This window comes from Blennius ocellaris (assembly GCF_963422515.1).
Source record: "Blennius ocellaris genome assembly, chromosome: 18".
NCBI classification, from domain to species: Eukaryota; Metazoa; Chordata; class Actinopteri; order Blenniiformes; family Blenniidae; genus Blennius; species Blennius ocellaris.
Genome location: NC_137667.1, coordinates 4,059,768 through 4,083,975, shown reverse-complemented (window position 1 = coordinate 4,083,975; position 24,208 = coordinate 4,059,768). Strand labels below are relative to the sequence as shown.

At 45.7% G+C, this 24,208-nt stretch overlaps 1 protein-coding gene across 4 annotated transcripts in view; it reads right to left on the bottom strand.

Annotated features, from left to right (window-relative positions):
- ccdc85cb (coiled-coil domain containing 85C, b) overlaps window positions 1–24,208 on the bottom strand; it is a 46,416-nt gene that overhangs the window by 3,001 nt on the left and 19,207 nt on the right. The window contains exons 2-5 of one of the 4 annotated variants that reach the window (XM_080514496.1): window positions 12,503–12,582; window positions 11,337–11,378; window positions 5,706–5,810; window positions 1,084–1,176 (exon numbers count right to left, since the gene is read on the bottom strand). In XM_080514496.1, the coding sequence (XP_080370622.1) occupies window positions 1,084–1,176; window positions 5,706–5,810; window positions 11,337–11,378; window positions 12,503–12,582 (320 nt within the window). The remainder of the gene's footprint in view (window positions 1–1,083; window positions 1,177–5,705; window positions 5,811–11,336; window positions 11,379–12,502; window positions 12,583–24,208) is intronic. The other 3 variants (XM_080514497.1, XM_080514498.1, XM_080514499.1) reach the window with 3 other exon arrangements.

Sequence of the window (24,208 nt, the reverse complement as noted above, 5' to 3'; positions counted from 1 at the left end):
TAAATAACGTTTGATTTCACAGAATATTATATTTGGAAAGCAGAATATAACAAAAAAAATATTACATTTTGGTTCATGTGCAATTAAATTCTATATTTTATGAATATAGCATCAACTAAGACAAAAACTTTCAATAAAGAAGAAACCTCTGCAGGAGCAGACTGAGGCTTTTTGCCATTTCTGTCGGTGTATTGACAGTAAAAGTTTACTTTTTTCATTGAAACACATACATTGTCTATGTCTTTGCAATATATGACATGAATTTAAAGATATAATGTCTACTATCGAGGTAATGACACTTTGCAACAGTGGGTGGCGGTTTTGAGTCACGGTAGCATTTAATTCAAGGCCGATGACCAATTTTCCCAAAGGGCCACGTGGAAAAATTAACAACACTATTGATACTTAAGTGAACTCAAGTGTTGCTCAATAAGAATAATTTCCTAATTAAAAGAATGATTTATATGAATCATATATATTGTCTGGAATGCTAATATGGTGATGCGTTCAATGCCATCACGTAACTACAAGCTTTTTTTTTTTTTTTTTTTTGGTGGGTGCAGCTTATATCCATGTGCTCTGGAAATAAATATGTAATAAAAAATATTTTTTTTCCCAATAATTGTCTATTTTACCCCTCTGTGAAATTTTGTGAGGTAGCAATTGTTCGCTCTGGTAGCCAAGGTGCTCGTCACAACTAATAATAATAATTAAAAAAAAGAGTGACCATGTTATGTGTAATAAAGCCAATGAATTGTTCTTATAACAATTTAACAGCGTGCTGTTAGTAAATCCCAAGAGCTTCAGAAATTGTTGTCTTCAATTAGAACAAATGTGAAGATCTTACTCTTCCATTGTTGGAACAAGATAAATGCTAAAGAGAGTTCTTATATAATCAAGTGCAACGGATTGTATTAGAACAACGGTGGGCGACATACCAGCAGCTCTGACATCTTCAGAATGAAAAATACTTCTTATTGTCCCAGTAAACCCCGTGTTGGGTGTATAATTAGAATGTGTATATTTGCTGAGCTTGATCGTAAACGATCGTGGAAACGATCCTGGTTCAGTTAAACAAGTTACCTTCATGGCGTGCACCACGGCCTCGGGCTTCTGGACGCAGGACAGGTAGCCTGTGGCAGGAGACGACTCACTGGTGGGCAGACGACCCGTCCCCTGAGAGGAGGAGGTGGAGGAGGAGGAGGAGGAAGAGGAGGGAATGAGTGATCTCAGAAGGGTTGAGTTATGTAGAAAAACAGGCCGGGGCAGTGTGAGTGAGTGAGTGTGAGTGTGAGTGTGAGTGTGAGTGTGAGTGTGTGTGTGTGTGTGTGTGTGTGTGTGTGTGTGTGTGTGTGTGTGTGTGTGTGTGTGTGTGTGTGTGTGTGTGTGTGTGTGTGTGTGTGTGTGTGTGTGTGTGAGAGAGAGATAAGAGGTGACCTGGTCAAAGGTTAAAAGCCCAGTCTGAGCTAACAACATCTGGAGGACGCGCTCTGCGGCACGTCAAGCTCCCGACGCGTCGGCTCGGCGGTAACGCGGAGTTTTGTCCCCGAAGCCACACGGGCGCCGCCTCGCCGAGCGCTCCACCTCACCGAGCGCTCCACCTCAACCGCATGGCAACACAAATAGAAGGAGAGAAAGCCACGCTCTCCTCCGTCACCGGGTGTCCCCCCCCCGTTGTGATTCGACACGAGGGGCTTCTTGTACTGCAGCACTGAAAATGCCATCGACATCATCCCGGCTCAGATCACCTCCACCCGGGTCCGCTACCTGCACAGCGTGACTTAACCTGCTGTGATGGGAGCATCCAGCCAGGAAGAGGGCAGAAAGAGGAGGGGGGGGGTGGGGTGGGGTGGGGGGGGGTTCTTCTTTGCTTGACTCATCACACCCCCTGGTTAGTTCCAGACAGTGGCTCTCTGTTTGAGGGACACGGAGATCTCTGGGACACACAATGGCGCCATTCACAGTAACCTGGCATCGGGGCCCTGCATTAGGCACAGCTTTCTCTGCTCGGTCCAACGGTGCGTTTTGTCAGCTCCCTCCACACCCGCCGGCGGGCCCCCGTTTGGGGGTGTCAGAATGAGCCCGAATAACCCGACCAGCTCACAGATAGAATTAGCATCCCAGAGCGGGGGGGGGCCAATCCACATCACATCAGCCGCATGAAACATCGGTTCAAAACAGCTGGACCCGAGGGAGTTACGGCCCGACACCTGCTCACCTGAAAATCTGGATAAGTGATGGAGAAAAACTCAATGAAAATAAAAATACTTTACCGAGGAAAAGCAAAAGGTCAGTTGGAAGAGAGGAAAAAAAAACCCCACAATGGTAATTTCCTTTGTTAGTTTTTGAGAAGAAGTTGATTATTCACGAGCTCCACCATCAGAAAACAACATGAATATAATGGAAAAGGTTAATGTGATTTAGTTTTTTGTTTAAGAACAAATGTAAAAAGTTACCATTGTTTTACTAAACTTTCCAAACCAACCCCCCTCCGACATTGCTTGAATTAAGTATCTTGATACTTCTTGTTGCTGTTGAAGATACAGGTTTGCTTCCATCAGAAACTTTATGAAATATAATACAAGTAATCCGAGCAAAGTCTTGAAGGGGTTTAAGGTGGGATGAAGGTGGCTCTATTGAAGGAAATTGGATGCAACAGTCATAAATTGTTTTCATCGTTTCTTAACGCCTAAAAATAAAGAAATAATTTAACAAAAAGCCTTTCCGATTTAATTTGCATGTTCTACCTGTGCACTAATAGGCTTTCACCCACCACAGTCCAGAAACATGCATTTCTGTCTAACTGGCGAGTCTAAGATCACGTTGTTTTTATTCTTACTATATTCTACAAATGATGGATAATAAATATATAAGATCTTGTTTTTTTTTGTTCTTTTTAATGTCTGTATTTCAAGTTTTCCAGTTAAACCAGATAAATCACTCCACTCCAGATGCATTTCATTAGTTACCAAGAAGTTCACACTAGAAGTCGCTTCTAATTTTGTACATCTGGAGTACTGTTCCACATACTAAAATATATCACACGGAAAACCACAAGTGTAGTCATTTTTTTTTAAAAATAGAAATGCAATTAATTCTACTGCAGAGCCTCCACTGAAATCTCTCTATTGAGGACGTAATCAAAGCGAAGTCCACATTAGCGGGAACGCGACACACAATATTCACCCTGTTGAGTGAAATGAAAGCGCGCCTCCCGCAGAGTCGAGTGTGTTTGTTCTCGTTTCAGGTCACACAGACAAAACGTACCGGTTGAAATTTTCCCCACCCAGGCTCCTCCGCGGTGGACTTTGAAGTCGACTACAAGAACGGGTATGTAAATCAGAGCCGCCCCTCCTCTTCTTTATGTTCTCTTCTGGGTTACGAGCTATTATTTTGAAATGTGTAAACATCCCCCTGCCTTTGCACCGAGGCCAGGTTCCACCCCCCCCCCCCCGTCTGGTTTTTGTGCCTGAGCGGTGCGGTGAAGAGGCGGATTTGGACAGACGCAGGCAGCCCTGGGCCGTGTTTACTGTTCGCGTATACGTGCATTAGGGGGAAGAAGGCTCCACTGCATAAACAGGCTCGATTTGGCCGTCGGAGAAGGAGGCGGCGGGGGTGGGAGGGGGACGGGGGACGCCGTCAAGGAGCTGTGGTTTGGAGCGCCGCAAACCCAGAGCAGACTGCTACGTGCTGGCGAGGATCACACAGACTGGCTTCCTTTCTATTTGCCTTTTCTTCTCGCCCCTCGTTGTCCATCTGACAATCACACGCACCGCTCGCTGACCTGAAACCGTGTCTGAGAGGGACAAAGGACTAAATATAAAAGGATGAGCTGATGGACTGAGAAGAGGGGTGGGGGGGGGGGGGGGCAAACCAAGAGCACAGTTCACTCAAGTCCTGCGATTGTCCCGTCTCTGAGCCCCGGAATCTCTTGCGCTGCCACATGGATGAGCTCAAGCCCCAATTCGAGGGCAACATCGAGGCCTGCATGAGCTCTTCTGCTGGGCCTGTCACGATAACCAAGCCTTTACTGAAACAAAGACATCAAACTCGGCACAAGAGAAGTTGTTCTGCACCACACATGACTGAATTTGAGAGCGTGAGGCCCAGATTGAAAACATCTTTTCTTCAATATTATGCTTAAAAAAAACAAACAAACTTGTGTGCAGCCAAATGTTTTGCCAAAACTGACATTTAATTTGATATTTTTTGAGGAAATTGTGGGAATAAACAAGCACAGTGCAAATATTTTTGCCCCCAAAAAAAGCAGACAATAACATTATAGCCGAGCCTCTATATCGACCTTTTCTATGACCTTCGATATTATTAATCATGACTTGTTGGACTAAACACTGCCTGACAGGCCTTTTAAATGTTGCCAAAGACATAGGCACAAAGTCATGTTTATTTTGCATCAGTGTCCTATCAGGTTAATGGGAACACTGTCAGTCTAGAAACAACTTTCACAACCACAATATCTTATAGAGACGGACCGTCCACTTAGTGGCTGATGACTTAAAATAAGTTACATAATCAGTGCCGATAACAAGTGCATCCCATACTACAAAAACCACCTTCATTTCAGTCCGTTCTTCAATCAGTAGCAAACACCCTGCCGACAGATCGAAGAAAAACGAAGACTTCGCTCATATCGCGGTCCAGACTGGGCTGATGAGAGCGGCTTCTCTTCTGGTTTTGCGGCAAACGCGTTTCTTCCCCAACGTCAGAAAGACGGCAGTCGTCAAATCTCGGAGAAGGTTGAATTCACACTCTGACCTTCCTTCACGTCAAACGTCAAATTAAATGTGGGACAACCCGTAAAGACGATTTGCAGTTTATCCCCCCCCCCCACCCCCCCCCCTTCGGGGTGGAAACCTCTCGTGGGTGTCAAAGGTCATGGGCATTACTTGAACATCCAGAAGGAGGCGAGCTTAACCGGCGGGCTGAAGAAGGTGCGGGGCTGGCTGGCACGGGAAGACAGCGAGGTCTGCGCCCGTGATTAAAACACAATATTGATTTCTTACGCCGGGGAAGATTTAGTCCTCTGGGTGGTGGCGCAGCCCGGCTCTGACCTTCCTTAAGCAGTCAAAAAACAATTACCGGGCCTCTCCTCTCCAGACACCGGGAGGGTCAGGGGTGGAGGTGGATTGCAGAGGATTATTACTCTCATAGTGGGATTCAGCTCTAGTGGGCTTCAGGAAGGAGAGGAGAGAGCTGAGGGTGGGGGGGGGTGTGGGGGGGTGGACGGCCGACTCCTGTGAAACTTTCCATCCTCATCTCTCTCCCTCTATCTTAGCTCCTCGTCTTCCTTCCTCCTCCCCGCCACTTCCCCCAGATCACGCCCCGTTTCTTTTCATTCCCTCCCTTTGTTCTTCCCCCGTCATGTGCCGGAGAGAACGAGGCTGCCCGTAGAGGTAGGGTTGGCGAGTAAAGTGAATTAGAAAACCGACTTGATTTCGCCGCCGACAATTAAAGACACACGTGCCCCCGCCTGCAGTCACAGCCCGTTTATAAATGTAACCACATTGGTGTAATAAGCAGCAGCGGCGCACCGTTGGCTGATGCCTATTGTCCGAGAGATTCGGAGCGAGTGGGCATCCTGCTACGAGCACGAGTCCGTGGGTAACCGTGTGTGTGTGTGTGTGTGTGTGTGTGTGTGTGTGTGTGTGTGTGTGTGTGTGTGTGTCAGTCTCCTGCGTACTGACCATGTGCATGGCTTCCTGGCGCTGGGGCAGAGAGGACAGCTGGGACTCGGAGTGGTACAGAGTCATTCCCTTCCTCAGGGCGCGAAGGTCACCTGGGTTACACTGCTGGGCACAAACGGCACAAAACAAACAAACAAACAAACACAAAAAAAAAAAGAAAAGAAGCAAAGGCGATATAAGACTTTGATGTTAGGTCAGTGAACAAAAAGAACTAAAGAGAAATGACTCTTTATGTGCTAATTATTCAAAATCATCCAAACAAAGACAAAAATCAAAAACATATAGGAAGAAAGCCTTGTGTTAGTAGATTACTTCATTCATGTAATTTACCTCCTTAGTATCTGTTAATACTTCAACGAATCATATAATTAGATCTGTTGGATGCAAATTATAGACTTTGCCACTAACTTAAATATATACTGTCAACAGCAGACAATGCAAAAATAAGTCACTATTTAATCAAAATCTAAATTCTGATTTTATCAAACGTGTCCTTTCAGTTCTAAAATACAACGATGTTACAACCGTGCCTTTTTCTTCACATCTTAAGCAATATTACCATGCATGTGCTTGCCTTCCAGTTTGACAGGCTTACAGTCCTTCAAATCCTACTTTTCTCTCTCCATCAGAGAACTGTAGGTTTGTCCTATAACTTCAAAAGGCTGCATTTACAGGCCAACTGCATTACTGCATCAGGTCCTATTTCAAAGGCTTCTCCAAATGCAGCTGAGAAATGAATTCAATGTTGCTTTGCGGTAGTTTATTTTGCTTTTCCTTTTACCAGAGCTGAAGCTGAAATAACAGAAGAGCTGAATAAATCAAATATTATATTTCTCTGTGATGGGTCCAAGATGTGCACCACAAGTCAGACGCATGATTAAAAGTCTGACTCTCAGAAATATCAGTCGGTTTGTTTTATCCATGTTCAGGGCACCATTTAATCCATCATGCAGCTATCACTGCACTGTAGCACCGGGAAATCCCATTTAAAAGTTAATAAACATGTGATAGGGATATAATAGGTATGTATTTCAAGGTGTCAAAAACCCTCGTGATAAACACAATGTTTTTCAGTGAGTGGCTAAAATACCCAGTGATGAATTATGGGCAACAAGTCAAGAAGCCTTCACTATAACTAAGTACAGCTGCCTCGTGGCAAAAGTTAAGTGCAACAATTGAGGATAGACAATGACATTTTTGGTTCAGCATTTCTAATCTCGACGGTCCTGAAATCTCTACCTTTATTTTTGAGATGGCAGTTTATAAAGGATGAGCCTCCTGGATTGGAAAACATCTCGTGTTCTTACTGAGCAGTCGTCAATAAAATAGTGTAGTTATTAAAGAATATAAAGAAAAATGAAGTCTGGCGACTTTTTAGATGTAGATGCAATTGTGTGATCAAATCAAAAGTTTAAATCGCAAATAATTATACAAATTCATCCTATTTTAGGAGCTGGGAAGGAAAAAAATAAAGGTATTGTCTGAGTCAATAGTCATTGATAAAAAAAAAAAAAAAAGAAAAAGCAATTTTTTTCATCAGTGCAATCATGCAAACGACAATCAATACTTCCAGGCCGCTCTCTTTTTTTTCCAATATGACCCTCAGCGCGGGTTCATCGAGGTCTGTGGTTTACCCCCCCCCCCCTTCTACAGAGGCACCTGCCCTCTCATTGGCACCCTGACGCCATTTCTCATGCAGCTCCCCTTCACAGAGCATCACGCCGCTCTATCCTCGACGACCACGACGCGGACAGACGGACAGCCTCCCTGAGATTTGTCCTCAATTAGCGAGCCAAAAAGACCACGGGCTCCTGCGGGCGGCGGCCAGCCGAGCCTCTCGCTGCGGCGCAGGGGCGACGCCGATGCCGCCGTTTCCGTATGACATTTCTCGTGTCACGCACTAGTGTTCCCTCTGTGCGAGGCGCGGCGTGTAAACACGCACGTGATGCCCGGGAGCGCTGGAGCTATAAATAGCCCCGGTGAGCTGTGGGTGTGCGTCTCTGGGCGCGTGGACAATGTGCTGCGTCGCCTGTCTGCACATTATCTCTCCTGTTGTTGCACACTCAGGTGCACAGTTCGCACACACAAAGCCACAATCAGCATTCCCCTTGTCCTCTCTGTTCTTTGATACCCCCAACTCCCCCCCCCCCCTCCTCTAGCTTAATGTGCCTTCTAACCTTTCACGACGCTTCCCTTGGCACTTCTTGATCTATCCTCTGGGTTTCCATATTCATACCCCGCAATTCCTTAACTCTGCGAACGCCGCTGTCATTTCTCCAAGCTTTGTGTGCGGAGACTATAAATGTCAAGAGGAGGAGAGCTATAACCGAAGGTAATACACGAGGTCGACGCATCAGCTTCGGTTTAGTGTCCCGACATGGTTTCCATCACGACTCAACAGCCCCAGTTTAACCACCGGAGAGTTTTTTTTTTGACTGAAATATCTCTCAACTTTACTTCCCACTCCGACTTGACCTTGACCGCCGAGACCAGCAAAGCTATTCGTTTGCCCGACAAACCGAGGGCAGGTGGGCCCTCTGTGGCCTTCCTGGCCGAAAGTCAGCACGCTCCGTCCGTCCGTCCATCCATCACGATGTTCTCGGCGCTGACGGGAAGAAGCTGTGGACGTCACGCCTCGCTTCCTGTTTGAGTTATGAGGACCAAGGGGCGACGGTGCCTTGACAAAAAGGGCAGCGGGGACAGCGCCGTTCGCCTCGAGAGCCGTAATTTAAGTTGATAGGAAACGGAAACGGCTCCATGTGACAAACTCGGTCTTGGTCTGACCTCACGTTTTCACCGACATAGTTCAGTGCGGTGGATTTAAACAAATATACGACGAGCAGGGTGTCAGGAAGTGAATATCGTCCTGGGTTGATGAAACGACAAACAAACAAAAAAATGACATGTGTGTGACCTGACTGTCTGGTAGTTCATTTCAGTCGTTTCCGGAATTAGACGATTCTGTTTTCTATTTGATTCACGGCTTACTTTTTTTTTCTTCCGTGAAATTGAGATCATTTCAGTTTTAGAGACCAGACATCACAGGGACTCTCCCTCACCACGCAACACACGGAGGAGGCATTATTTGCCACATTGTGGCTTTAAACCTCCGGAACAAACTACCCTGGGCTTCTCCGTGGATCATGATCTGATGGGCTAACAGAGGCTCAGATTCATTATTTTGGGGGAATCAAGTGAATAAAGTGATTTATATTCCAGCTGAGAGCCGCCAGCCAGAAACAACACGCTAACTTTTGTCTGCACCGTCTCAAATTAATGACCCCGCTGATTCAGATCCAACAGCCGAGTGAAATGCGAAGGCTTAAAACGTGTAGTGGTGAGCTTCTGGAGGGCGGAGCTTAAGACAAAGGTGAATTATCCATTACACAAACCACGGGCCGATCCATCTTGCTTTAGACGATGTCACGTCTCAGTCCATAAATCAGTCCCACAGGAACTTTGTCAATGAATTCACCGCCAGTCCATTACTTCCTGCAATCATTCTAACCCACCGGACCCAGATTCAGTCCACAGTTAATGGATGAAATGTCAAACAAGTCATTACGCGTTGCGTGTCGCCCTCACTTCTCAGTGATAAAGTGGAAGTGTGCGCGGAAAGTCAGTGTTGGAGCCGCGCACACCGGTGAGTTCGGAAGAATAAGACGGTCACGTGGAAGCCCAGTGAGCCAAATTGTGTGCAAACACGTGAGCACGTTTCAAAGTGTACGACTGTGCATCCACACACACCTGGTTTTCCTATTGTGTTTACACCTGTGCTTCATACGCCCCTTGTTAAAATCCAGTTGCTACTTCCCTCTATATACTCCCTTCAGAACAGTAAAATTCCTCGAAACCATGCGGTTTTGAAGGGCCGGCATTCCTGTAATAAGAGGCTATTGTTTCCTTTTCGCTTCCCACAAGTTTCACTGGGCCAGTTTCATAACACAGGAAGTTAAGCAACACTGAGGCAGCTTACCCTCTGCTACAGTTCCACCTGCAAGATGTTGTTTAGGATTCACATTTAAATGTGAAATACAGATAAGTACATCAATCTTGCCATCACAACCAGAAAGAGTTATTCCAGATAATTTCTCATCTCCAGGCATTTCTTCGTTCTTCAGTTGTCAGCCATGCATAAAGGATGCCTGCTTGTACCTGCATGGACCCCCCCCCCCCCCCCATTTATTCAATTATTCATCCCACCAGACGTCTCGACAAGGCAGGACAGGTTCGTGTCATTTATGCACCAAAGTGCTACGTTGCATTCATTCACTTGAGGTACTGAAGAGCGTGCAAAGTGCAGCTCCAAAGACGGTTAGAGGCTTTCCTGCCAATAAAGGCCAACATACAAGCGGGGGGGGGCCACCTGTGGTCATTCATTAGCAGAGCATGCACATAAAAGGAGACGAGACATAGAAGCAGCATCTTGGCAATTCATTGCAATCCAATTGCTTTGTTGGGAGTTCCACAAGGCCGATTTACTTCTGTGGTAATGTCTGAAACTGACTTAACGAGGCATTTTTCGCTTCAAAAACGTTTTGCAAATGGACGGCAACGTTTTGAAAAAGATGTCCATTTACGCGCAAATGCTGAAAACGATGTAGTTAACATGCCGGGTCACGGGTTGGTGTTGTTTTTGTAATGAAGTCACACAAACCTGCGCACAGAGAACAACACGCTATGAACGATAACAATGGGAGGAACAATGAGAGGAACAAAAGTTTCGTTTTCCGAAAGTTGAGACGGAGTCGGAACATTTCGCAAAAAAACACGGACAAACCCCTACAAAAGTTTTGCGTTTTCACTTAAAAAAATGTAAACGGGGACTTGGATCATGTGCGGATTAATAACTAATGATTCCACAAACTGCGCGATTCTCGGCCGTCGGGGTCGTGAAAGTCTTCACACTGTTCACAACTGTATAAGACAATCTCAAATAATCGTTTTTGCAGAATGTACGAGCACAATCTGTGCCGACTCGTTGCGATTACGCAATAGCATCGGCAGGAATAACGCGTCATAAGTGTCCATTCAGGAAAAATAAAGGCGCTAAACATGGACAGAAAAAGAATTCTTATTTTTGGAGACAAATTCCCAAAAAACGAAGAGGAGTACATGGACGCGATCGTGGCTCGGAAAGAGAGGGTGGGTCTGAGCGTGGACCCAGTGCTTTTCTGGTGTCGTGCGGATAACTGCGTCGTGTCACACTACATTTCTATTGGTTTGTCCTCTCCGACGGTCTCAGATGGCCGAGAATCGCGCCGTTTGTGGGAGTCTTAATGAAGAGTACGTCAGAGCAGAAGCCAAGATTTTCTGTTCGAAATTCTCCGGGTGCCACAAGCTGGATGGACTGAGATGAACTCCGCTGAGCAGAAAGTAGCTCATAATCATTTTCTTTTCTTTTTTTAGCTCTACAATCTCTTCTAAACTCTTCTGTATGGACAAATAACTCTTAGCTGTTTTCTCCGTGACTTCAAACATTACCACAAAGTTGATTCGGCACATGTGTGAAGCGGGTAGAAGGAAGCGACGAGCTGCAAGCTGTGAAAAGTCCCGTCACCGGACAGATAAAAAGAGTGAAAAGAAGCCGGACCAGCTGGTCGGCAGAGAGGGACACGTCATAAAGTTTACCTTTCTTGTCTGTATTTGTGATAAGCTATACCGGTTATGGGCCTAGGGAGAGAAGAACACGTTGTGGAATATTTCAATATGTTAGCCTCCCTCTGTTGGGGTCTGGGCCCCACATGAAATAAATAGTTTACAGCATTAACTGATCAAGAGTTTAAAGTTCTTGTCCAACAACAACATACTAATCCAAAACTTCAATGTAGAGAAAAGAGAGGGGGGGGGGGGGGGGGGGGCAGTACGGTTAGTGGACTGGAAGGAGTGGGCTCATATTATACATTACTTGTCCTCCATGCTGTGAAACAATGTGTAGCACCTAATCGTAGCACTTAGGAGCTAATTATGAGGATCATTTTCGGTTTCGTATCAGTGATTCCAGCCTACACTCTGCCTACATCTGAATCTTCAGGGAGATAATTGGGGAAAGAGAAATGAGTTTAAAGAAAAGAAAGAATAAAGGCTTCATATAAAAAATAGAGTGTGAAATTCAACCTTGACTGTCTTGCATTCAAATGAACTAATATGATAAAACCTGGTGATCAAGTATAAAGAGAGCTATTTATACTCTTAATTAATCACCAATTGGTGTGTGTGTGTCAGCTTTGTCCTCCATTTATGGTTGTGTGTGTGTGTGTGTACACACACACACACCTCTACAGACTGACATGTGACCCCCGGCTGAACCCCCCCCTCTCCTCTTTCCACCTCCTCTCACTTGCCATCCACACAATTTGGGAGAAGTCAAAGCAAGGTCAACTTTTGGGAGGAATCCTTTTCTCTGTCACTGTCACTTAATGCCTCTTTTTCCTTCTGCCCCCCACCCCCTTAACTCCTCTCATCTCTCCTTCGTTCCCACAGCTCGCCTCGGGGGCTAACATCCCTGCTCGCGACTGAAGCCTACTGACTCCCCATGAATTAAACATGGGTAAACATATTCTCTGACTAACAGGCAGTCTGTCATGAGGGGGTGGCTTCACACCAGGCATCAGACAACCACTTTATGTCATCACAGCTTCCAAACACACATTCAAATGAGTTGCGGGAAGGGGGGGGGGGGTTGGTTCCCAAAAGAGGAGTTTAGCAGGGGCAGAAAAGTTTAGGGGGCCTGAAAATGACAGGAGGGGGGGGGGGGGGTGAGGAGGAGTGGGGACCAGGTGGCGCGTTGGCCTCACCTGCGAGAGGAGCTTGCTGTTGTCGTCCTCCAGTATCCGCACTTTCGTCTCCAGCTGCCTGATGTAGTTGGAGGAGGAATCTGGAGGAGAGACGGGGTAGAAGAAAAGAGAGGAGGAGAGGGCGATTAGCATTTCAAAGACCTCAAGCGGAAAACAGGCGGGCAGAGGCACTGAGGCAGAAGCGACCACGTGAAGCTCCAAAGGTTGTTGTGTACTTTTGAGAGCGAGCCAGAGACTGCATCCGAAGGAGCCTCCTGCAGATCAGGGCTCTCACGTCACGGTTAAAGCTCGGAGAGATGCACGAACCACCAAAATGTCATCTTTCAAAAAGATGCTCCCTCTACCCCCCCCCCAAAAAAAGATTAAAAATCTGATGTAGTTTTATTTTTTTTATACAAAATGCAGATTTTAAATGAGCCAATCAATTATTAGAATTGTGATTCTAATAATGAATTCTTTAGATCTAAATTCCAATCATATCTTTACAGAGTAGGAACGAGGAACTTCAAAGCAAGTCCTTTACTTATCAAACAACAATCCTACGTAGCATAATGTGCAGTGAAATGCTTCGACTACATGTTCAACAACCGGTTTTTTTGAAGGACAGAAGAATAAAAGAATAAAACTAAAGATTTAGAACACCTCACTATATTACAATATTAGTAATAATAATAATAATAATTGTGAGAGCCACAAAAGTTGGTTTTCATTGCAAAAATGTTTTCAGTCACCAAATATCACAAAGGTAAAAAGTGATCATACCTGAAATTGTTTTAGGGAAAGGTTTATTTCAACTTTCAATATCTGGCAGTTCAATGGACCGAGAAGCTCCCGTTCCAAAAGAGCGACAGGTTGGTGAACCTGAACTACAACAACAACAAGATATTCACTGGTTATTTTAACTGATGTACGAGTTACTGTTATGAGCACACGTCAAACCCTGCGAGTGTACCAAATGTCAACTCTTCAAACAACCTAAAGTTCAAGCGTGGCGATTATTTTCTTTTGTCAACTGATAACTTGGCACTTTAAGCCCTAAAAAGCCTTTTAGGAAAAACTAAAGCTCTCCTCTGCAGATGTATTCGCCATGTGTCGTCCAAAGTCCTCACGCAAAGCAAGAACCCTTGCAGCTCAGGTGTCAAGGGTCAAGCACTGAGCATTCCCACCCAGATTAGCACCGTTTCAGACCGTTTTTTTTTTTTTTTTCCCTTCCCCCTCCTCTGTTACAGCCTCATCCATGGTGTGGGCTCCTGGTTTCTCCTGTGCCACGTACTCCTTAATTGTCATATTTGAGATGCGTCACAGAACCCTCCACATCTGACAAACACTGTAACCGGGGCCTAATTACTCCACGGAGACTCGCACAAGAAGCTGTTGATCCCGACAAAGGAGCGATTCCACGCAAACATGAATCAACTGCGCAGAGTTCAAACCAGGGACAGGAGCTGCGAGGAGAGTGGGGGGGTGCGGTTTGAGTCGGGAGGTGGCGCCGAGCCCGTTATCTGGAGAGGCATGTTTAATTTACAGCCGGATCAAAGCCCAGAGTTGCGCGCAGGAGCTGCACTCTGGCAGCTTGATTTTGTTAGTTTGTTTTCTAAGTGGAGCTGCGCGGAGACGGAGAGCGGAGACAGTGACATAACAAAGCCAGCAGGGAGGCCCGGCTGATGAAGACGATGGGCTGAGAAAGATGCACACGAGCCGCCGCCGCTGTAGGCAAATGCGGCTTGTTGCAGAGGGGCACCTCTGATCTTTCACTACTTCTGTATAATTAACTCGAGCGAGTCCGACCACCCCGCGTCACTTGTGTAACCTCGACGGGGAGCGCTTTCACAGACACAAAAACACCGACACACAACGTATGACGACAGGCATGCATCAGCACAATCAAAATCACGTGTTACAGAAGCCTTAGGTCATAGCCATAAACACTGATCAGCCATAACATGACTGGTGGATGTTGTGCCTTGCACTACACCTCCGGCAGCATGACGTTAGCAGCAGATCCTGGAAGTAGTGAGGTGCATCACGCATGTGCGTCTCCGTCTAATCGACACTGACCACTGCACCTCAGGAACTCCCCACAAAACCTGCCGTTTCACGCTCTCATCCTCTCATCTGGCCGTCGTACTCACTAACAGGGAGTGTGATAAATGAGTAAATCACTTTCCGTGGGCATAATGTTATGGCTGCTCCTTATTTATACTGAAAATCTTTTCAAAAACATGTAGTTTGTATGTCTGACTTTAAAAATAGATACGTTTCATAATGTGTGGAATCTAAAAAGGTCACTTTAAGACTTCCTGTTTAGCTGAAACCCAATCTGAGAGACCGGAAGGACAGGTGGCACAACAGTCTACAACTCTCAACAGTTCAAATATGGACGTAAAAGGAAGGGGATCCATGTTGATGTGTGGCCATATGGAATGTTTAATTACATTGTGAAGTGCCAATAAAATAACAATAGGTTAGGGATAGTGGAGATGTTGCAAAGAAATCCAAAGTTAATAAAGAATTATGCTCCACTTGCCTCAGAACTTGGGGGGAAAAAGAGAAAAAAGTTTGAATTGTTCTCCAGCATAACTACTGTCTTACGCCTTAATGTAATTTATCCAAATAAATTGGTGTTTGATGTGTATTTGTCCATGTGGAGCGGTAATATATAGTCTGTTTGGCCTCTGGTTGGACAAACGGTGCTGACAGATGTCAATAACCAATCAGAACCTGCAGCGCAGACGGCAGCGCCGGTGAGCCAACGGCTGAACAGCAACATGAGGAGGCCGCAGTGGCCAGAGCTGGTAATCCTCTCTCCCTGCCTTGTGACCCTCTAATCTGTATTCATCTGCTGGCCTGACCTGCAGCCAGATCTCAAGCCGATTAGGACGAAGGTTCCTCAGCCTTTAGTCATCAGTCAGCACACTCAAAACAATGAAGGAAACATGGGAAGAAATGGAGGACGGAAAATTAATGTCCCCCCCCCCCCCCCATATTTAGATTGCTTCCCGAGATGACGATTTTTGCCTTCGGTGATCCAGTAAGCTGCGATTTTTATCTCCTTTAAACCTATTAAATAGAAATTAAGACATGCCATCTAAGCTAAATACTGATGTACTTCGCTATTTGACGGGCTGGAGATGAGGAATCGCAGCAGCCTCTTCGCACACCTCGGTGCCAGCTCTCCCTTTACACTTCCTCCTATATGATATAAAGCCTTTGATGAGTAATAAAGAGGGCTAAATCTCACGGCGCGTCAATTTAGCATCACGCATGGCATGCTAAAGTGGTCCTGCTTAAATATGTGCAGATCCTCTGTGGGAACATTCATTCCAACACACACACACACACACACACACACACACACACACACACACACACACACACACACACACACACACACACACACACACACACACACACACACACACACACACACACACACACACACACACACACACACACACACACACACACACACACACACACACACACACACACACACACACACACACACACACACACACACACATATATATATACAGCGCCGAGAGGATCTGCTTGGAGAATCTCGCCATCACTATCTCTTTAACGCGCGGCTCCGGAGAGTCTTCCTGGTGGGAGACGAGGGCCAGGCAATTAAACTGTTCCCTTGCACGCCCCCCCCCCCCCCTCCCTGCCACTCCTCCATCCTTTTATCCCCCTTCCAGCTTCTCATGCTCCCGTCTTCACCACTCCTCCCATGAAGCTGGAGGAAAACTGCAGATCTCGCAGAGATCGCACAAGGGCCAGCCAAAATAATTACCCTGCAAAAAGAATACAAAAAATAAAAAATCCGTTTGCATCTCTGTTTGCACACAACAAGGACCGAGAAAACAGGAGTCTGCTATTACTTATGCATAACCTGAATGCAATCTCAGGAGCTAATAAAGTGACAACACGCTGGGGAAGAAGTGGAAAAGTCAAAATATTTCCAACGAGGCAATAAACGATACAAAGTGAGAGGGAGGGGGTGGGGGTGGGGTTGGGATTGGTGCCTTTACAATGCACAAGTAAGCTATTTTTACCTCTGTGCAAGTGTTGGCGACACAATGAACTGGGCTGCTGTGTCTGAATGAGAGTGTTTGCGCAGGACAAAAGGTGACGCAGACAGTGGCGCGAGTCCATCCCCCTCTCGGCGCGTCACTTTATATCACGTCAGTGCCACTGTGACCCACTTCTGGCGGCCACTCCCTCCTTAACGCCACTCACTGCCCCAGACTCCCCTCCCTTTTTTTCCCCCCCCAGTTTTACTACATCTCTTTACTTTAACTGCTCCATCTATTGTTGCTCTTTTCATCCCTCCAAAAAAAAAAAAAAAAAACGAGTGCAAGATTTTTTTTTTCCACGGACTGGCCTTTTGGCGAACGTTTAGCTGCATTGTGATGAGAAAATAAAAACAGACAAAAGTTATTTTGAATGGAAACCGAGCTCCTAAAACTTGGGTGATCCCTTTAAAAAAAAAAAAAAAAAAAAAAAAAAAGCTAAAAAAGGTCCTGACCTCCTCTGGTTCTCTCGCTTTTGTTTTCTGCTGGGACCAAGCACCATCTGCCCATTACAGCTCGCCGTGCGTCTTCTGCACCACAGCACAGTCAGCCAAGTTGTTCCCAGATGGTTTCAGTGCGACTTGGAACGGAGCACAACTCCACAACCCGACGCACAAAATGAAAACAAGCGCGGGGGGGAACGAGAGGAACTCTGCTCGCAATGCATCGACAAGCGCGTCAAGGCCGCATGACGTGTTGTTCGCTGTGGCTGCGCTTATTTCCACCGCGGCCCACCATGAATCACGTGACTCATTAAAGCATGGGAATTAAGAATGCACTTTGGTCCTCTGTGAAACAAAAATCCTGGAAAAGTTTTTTTTTTTTTTATCCAGCACTGTTTACATCCGCTCCCCTTTCACCAGCCAGTACGTCTTTATGCATCGCTGAAGCAAATTGTTGATCAAAGAAGAATTACAGTAAAATTGGTAGCAGAATAAGAACCACATATTCCTGCTCGTTTGATCACTGCCGTCATGGAATCCCATGGTCCATTCATATGAAATCAATTACCAGCCAGAGTTCTGTTATTCCGTCTGCAACACTATTTATGTTTTCCGATACCTTCAGTCCTTATTGGTTACAAATAATTGGTGGTAGGTATTTTGCTTGGACAAAATATTAGGGTAGAAGTTTGACTAGGTGTTCACTTTGCTGTGTTACTTATTTTAAGGCAAAAATATTTATTGATATATGCAGTGCAGTGTTATATAATACATACATGAACCCATCAACCAACCAACTAACCAACCAACCTATTAACAATCCAACAACTACCCAATTTTTCCAGTCCACGGCATGACGATAAATCTGGACAGTCCCTTTAATTTGAGCCATTACAATAACAAATTGGGAGTCTATTTCAGTCTGTGCTGAATTACCTCATAACAAAATGATGTATCTTCCAGATAAATCTCGCAGGGTTGAATCATTGTGGTTTATTACGTAACTCAAGCAATAATTCTTCAACTCGGCTAGATCTGTGCCTAAATAATGGTCTAAAAAAAAAAAAAAAAAAAAACCTGGCAGAGTTAAACTTGTGGTGAATTAGCAAGGATGTGGGGGGGGGGGGGGCACAGCTATATTGTAATCCTCAAATGTAGCACTACACGGATCTGTAGTTCATCATAACTTGTTTGTCTCCCTGGATCACACCCTTCCAAATATTCCTCAAATCCCAGTACGGGACCGTGGGTGGGACTGAGATTAATAAAGGTCAAAGCAGGCTAATTTGTCTTAGTGAGTGAAATGCCTAATGCAGCCCAGAAGCACTGGGCTCAGGCATGCTGGAAAAACTGAAAACTGAGGACATGTATAGGTCAGACCGCGCCTTTTTGCAGATACTTGCTGGGAACGTTACAAAGGAAACCTCCGCGCTGTTGACTCCAAGGTCTTCGCAACATCAAAGCAGCTTCGGTAAAATAGTATGGTTAAAAAGGACCAGCTTTGGAAACCCCTCATGTTTCCAAGTGGGATCCCAAGGCTGTTTAGAAGCCTGCAGTGCATTGAAATCACTCGGCTTTTATTATTCCTGGCTCGGCTCCGGCTTTCATCTCCCGTTCACAGCTGCATCTCAGTGTTTTAGCGCAGAGACCTGGAGATCCTCTCGGCGTGCGTGCACGTGGAGCATGTACGAGTGCTTGTGCATAGCATTGGGGAGACGTCGAGTGCATGGCGGCTTGCACGGGCGTCTAAGCTGACAGTGTGAGTTTGCGTGGGAGGGCGGGAGAGAATGAGCGAAAGGGTTTGTGCGAGAAATGGGGATTTTTTTTTTTTTTTAAGTTTACCCCCCCCAAACCCATCTGTGAACACACTGTACGAGCGCGAGTTTGTGTGTTCAAGGCGGGAGCATGGGTCAATTACCTCAAGATGTTGAAGAAAGAGCAGAAACAGCACAAACTGTCTCTCCTTTCTTCGAGCCAACACCCAAAATTCCAGCCAAAATTCCACGAAATCAGAGCTCGCTGGTTACAAAAAGTCCAAATCACTGTACCAAAACATCTCGATTGTGCTGCAAAATCTCAATGGGGAACAAACCATGTGCATGCTGGTGTGGAGAGTCTGAGAGGCCCATCTGGAGGAATGAAACAAAGTGGGGGGGGGGGGGGGGGGGGGGGGGGGGCTGACTCCACAGGGGTAGTAAGGTGGACACTCGGCAGCAAAAACAGTGAGTTCCTGCTATTATTCTTTAAGTAGTTCAGTTTTTGTGATCAATGATAAGAGGCAGGGTACGGGCTTCAAGGTGGTGGAATCGGGTCTTTTTTTTCCCCTCCAAGCCACGATGAGAAAAAAGATGAGTGGGGAATAAAAGTAATCTACATTTAATTGGAACACATTCGTTTCAGAATTGAATGTAAGCTTAAGGGCGCTGACGGCAGGCTTACTTATTTCGTAAACTGGATCTGCAGTGACTTTATTATCTTACCAGACAATGCCTTTGATTAAATGATAATCCACCAACACACAGTCAACGCTGCACTCCCTCAATAGCAGGCAGCGCGCCGCATCTGGCTAAATGTTACCGAAAACAAAACAGAGGTGTATCACAATCGTTCAATCAATCTGCTCTCTGCCAATCACGGGTGTACCTCTAATGTGTGACACTGCAGTTGACCTTAATGTATGTCCACATTTGTATGACCCATGTAGTAAAGATTAAATTCATTCAAATGTAATAGAAATCATTAAGTGCACACGCTCTTCTGACGTACTGCATTTACAAACAGCCAACAATAACTATGGCGAATAGTTCGAAGAAATTCTCCCGGGATGTTCAAGTAACTCTGGTATTTAAGAATTGTTTTTAGCTTTGTGTATCCCAATCTAAAAAGTTCGCCTTTAAGTGGGAGCAAATGTGTGTATCAAATTGGGGGGGAAATAGCCACTGGTTGAATGTGGTTGACATCCATTCAGCCAACAACTCGCATATATATTTTATAAATGACGAAAAAGTAAAAACAGTGCAAAAAAATAAGGATTGTAATTCCCACAATAGACTCCACATGTTTTGTCTACTGTTGCTTTCCCCGGCTGTCAGGCTTTCCCTTCAAACATTTTCCACACAGCATGCCTTCCTGCTTCTGAATCAACAGGTTTGCTTCAGTTTGGGCGGCTGAAACAACAACCATAAGCAGGTTTCATCGGCTGTAACCAGCTAATAAACGCAAACCGTTTGAGTTGAGCTCAAGCTGACTTTTTTATTTATGTCAGCTGTTTCATTGTAAAGTCATAACCATGTAAATTGAGCTTTTAAAAGAAGCCCATGGTCGCGACCGAGCATGGCCTCGTCCTACAAAATGAACAGAAAATGTGTCGTTAACTAGAATTTTTTTAATCCGATTTATGACTTCTAAAGCAAACAAACTGTAAACACTGATTCTGCTTAAAAGTGGAGTATACAACTGAAAAAGAAGAAGTCAAATCAACATTTCGTGTTGTGTGAGTATACATCCTGTGTGCATGCATGCATGCATGCGTGCACTTGGCCGGTTAATGCGTGCTTCTTCCTCAGTCGGTCACGGCCAGCCAAAGCCAGCCAGAGGAACAGAGAGGAACAAGTTAAGTGGGCGCCCATGCTGCATTAATGAGGGGGATGGCAGAACCTGGCAACCCAAGCACGTAAAAACCACAGGCCCCTGGAAGGGCTTCAAAGGCTCCACTGGCTCATCAGCTAGCGGGGAGCTAACCCCATCTGACAAGACATGGCACCCACTCTGAAGGAGAGAGAGCGCCTCACCCCCCCCCACGCACCCTACTCTGTGTGTGTGTGTGTGTGTGTTGTGGGAGAAACAAGGCATGTTTTTTCATGTTCTCCAGAATGTGAAAGTGTTTGTGTGTCTTTGCATGTGAATAACAGCACTGTGTTGCTTTGTGTTTGAAGAGAGACAGCTCATGCCGAGGGGCTGGTGCGAAAGTTAAAGCGTCCAACGGCTTGCGCTTCAAAACGATGGCCGTTGCACACGAGCATCTCCGGAACACCGACCAGGTGAAACGAGCTCTTTAATTCTTAGCTGATCGGTACGATTCTAGGAAGAGACCTGTGCTTTGTGAAGCGTGTCGTGGTCGTGGAGCAGTAAGTTGATTTTGAAATCCACTTTGGACCTCGAACACTTTCAGATATTGAAAATGCAAAACTGTTTTCTGTTAAATCCGAGTTTTTGTGGAAACTCGGGCCTGTAGTTGGAAATTTATATATTTAACATGGAGTCCGTCTGCCCTTAATGCCAGCCCACGATGTAGATGTGAGTGGCTCAGTCACCGCTGGTGTAAATCAGGGGCAAGAGAAAGAGCACTTTGAAATCAGGGTGCAATCCCTCAATCCAAAAACCCAGTGTGTCGGCAGACATGTACGTAAACACATTGAGATCAAGCGCCATTTCCCCGGTCTGCATTGTGTGATGGCAAAGTGACCATTGACTGTTGTCCAACAGCAGACATGGCTGCAGATGTCCTGATTGAGTCTCATTGTACAGTTTGAATTCCTCAAAAGGTCTCCTGCAGTGGAAATGCCCCATTTAAAAAAATGACGCAAATCATCCACGGCATACAAACAGCAATTACCTCTTTAATTATGTAGCATTCTGTGTACTGGAAATGTGTGATTTTATTCAGACATTCAGCCTCGTCCTCATTTCCGCTCATATTTCACTGCAAAAATCAATCTGACACTCGGGATAAAACAAAGAGAGGCTGACAAGGAATCATTGGGTATCGACTTAATCTAATTACTCACAATAACCACTGGATGTCACGTAAGTAATCACACCCATGCGAGGCTGTGTAGAGGTCAGCCGGGGCTCTTTAATGTATCAGAGGTTGTTTAGCGGAAACTGAAGACCAGTGTGAATCTCTCACGGCCGGCTGCGGATCGATCCGTTTGACGGCGTCGGTGGCAGGAGAGAATAGAGAAATCTGGCTTATTAGCAGGTTTTCCAGCAGACAGATGTGTCTGTATGTGTGTGTGTGTGTGTGTGTGTGTGTGTGTGTGTGTGTGTTATCACACGTTCTGTACGACCAAGCGGTGCGTCCCCTCGGCTGTCTCCTCGACTCGCCGTCATCGCCCTTCCAGGGTCAGCGGACGGCTCTGCGGGCCCGCGGCTCATCTGGAAATACTGTCTCTCGTACGTATGTGCGAGCGCGTTAACAACGGCGTGCATACAGCGCGAGCCGACGCGTCGATGTGCGGACGCCGCCGATAAACACCCGCAAAGTGACGGCAAACACAGCCGCTGAGAAAAGATGTCAAAAAATGGATGGCGCCCCTCGGCGCTCGTGTTGTCAAGAGTGCAAAAAAAAAATATATCCACACACAGCTGGGACACAGTTTGTATTTGTTCGGTGGGCGATCAGTCCACTTGTGAAGCGAGTGTCCCAATGGCCCCTAATCTTTTGATTAGGCTAGAAGAACGGCAATCGGGCTGCCAGTCGGGTTTTAATCCCATGAATTCAAAGCTGTGGGCTTATATTTAGGTCCACACCCTTAATTACTGTCCGTGTGTGTGTGTGTGTGTGTGTGTGTGTGTGTGTGTGTGTGTGTGTGTGTGTGTGTGTGTGTGTGTGTGTGTGTGTGTGTGTGTGTGTGTGTGTGTGTGTGTGTGTGTGTGTGTTGTTTATTCACTGCGAGACAAAACAGAAAAGATTAGTGACATTTGTCGATGGATTAGCTCTGGTCTATTGTTCGTCTACTGAATGCTGCACCGCAACTCTTGAGCCGGCCCAAATACAGCGAATGAGCGATTTCACTCGACAGATGAAATTCTCAACCTTGTCTCACAGTTTTAGGAAGTCCTAAACCGACATGCTTTGGGATTTTAATCCAGATAATATTTGAGTTGCTCAGTAAAAACTGTCCATATTCTCAATCCGTCGTGGGTTCAACTGGACTCCCACTGAGCATTTTTGTGACCATTTACACAATAATGGTGCTCGGAACCACTGAAAACACAACTTTTTGACAATGCCTCCAGTGTGTCATGACTCCCAGTCCATATTGTCCTGGTATTTCTAAAGTTGACAATCCAACTTCATCGTCTGTCCACATGAATGTCTCGCGTACGCGACAATGTTAATGTTTAGAATGTATTATTCTCTGTCGCATATGCGTGTGGTTTTCGTTACAAAAACAAACAACAGCACCCACTAGTGGCCCGACACGAAAACCATACATTGTTTATAGCGTTTTTGCCATTTTACGTGTAAACGCGAACTTTTTTGCTGAAATGAAAACATACAAGCGATGCGTTTTCACAGCATTCGGTCTCTCCTGGCCCTCAACGCCGAGGGGTCGGGGGTCATAACTCTTGACTGACTCAGACGCAGGATGCTGCATTCCACTGGATCAGTCAACCAAGTGTCCGCTTGTATAAAAACGATGGTGGGATTATCGTGCCATCGTGTCTCGGCCCTTATTTATCTTAAGTGGCACGCAAGCGGCACAGCATGCAAAACGCACAATCCCCTTTTGTTTAAATACATTTCGGTGTCAACTGCTATATCGGCGGGCTGATTCTTCGCCAGGATTACAAATCTTTCACGATGGCGAATTATTAATAGTTACTTCGGTTCAAACCATTTTCTCACATTTTGAAACAAAAAAGACATTTTCACGTGTGCATTTTGATTAAAAAAAAAAAAAAAAAAACGGATAAGAAATGTGTTCCTCCAAACGTCTGGATGCCATCAACACGATACCCCCACAGTGCCCATGAAAGGCTTTGCAGAAGAGGCTTAAGAGGCGGCTGATTTTACCTCGCACAACCCACAACCCACCGCAGCCTGTAAACAAACACCAGAGGGCATTGTGGGTAGGGAACGTCCTCCCAGAGCTCATGGCCCTCTTTAACCTCATTCCTCTCCTTGTTACTACGGTTTCGCCACACCACAAACCCCCCCAGAGCAACTTCATTTGCATAAATCTGCATTCCTTTAAAAAAAAAAAAAGCCTGTCTGACTGACTGCTGAGCTGGCAAAGGTTTCGCTTATGTAAGCAGAGTCTAACAGCGCACAGTGAGACGGTAAATACAGAGGACGGTTCCTTCCACAAGTGCAACCCTGAAACCCCTTTATTATCGGCCTCTGCAAATCCCATCTCCCGTGTGGCTCCTGATGCAATCTGGCTTCTTCGTGCAGTCTG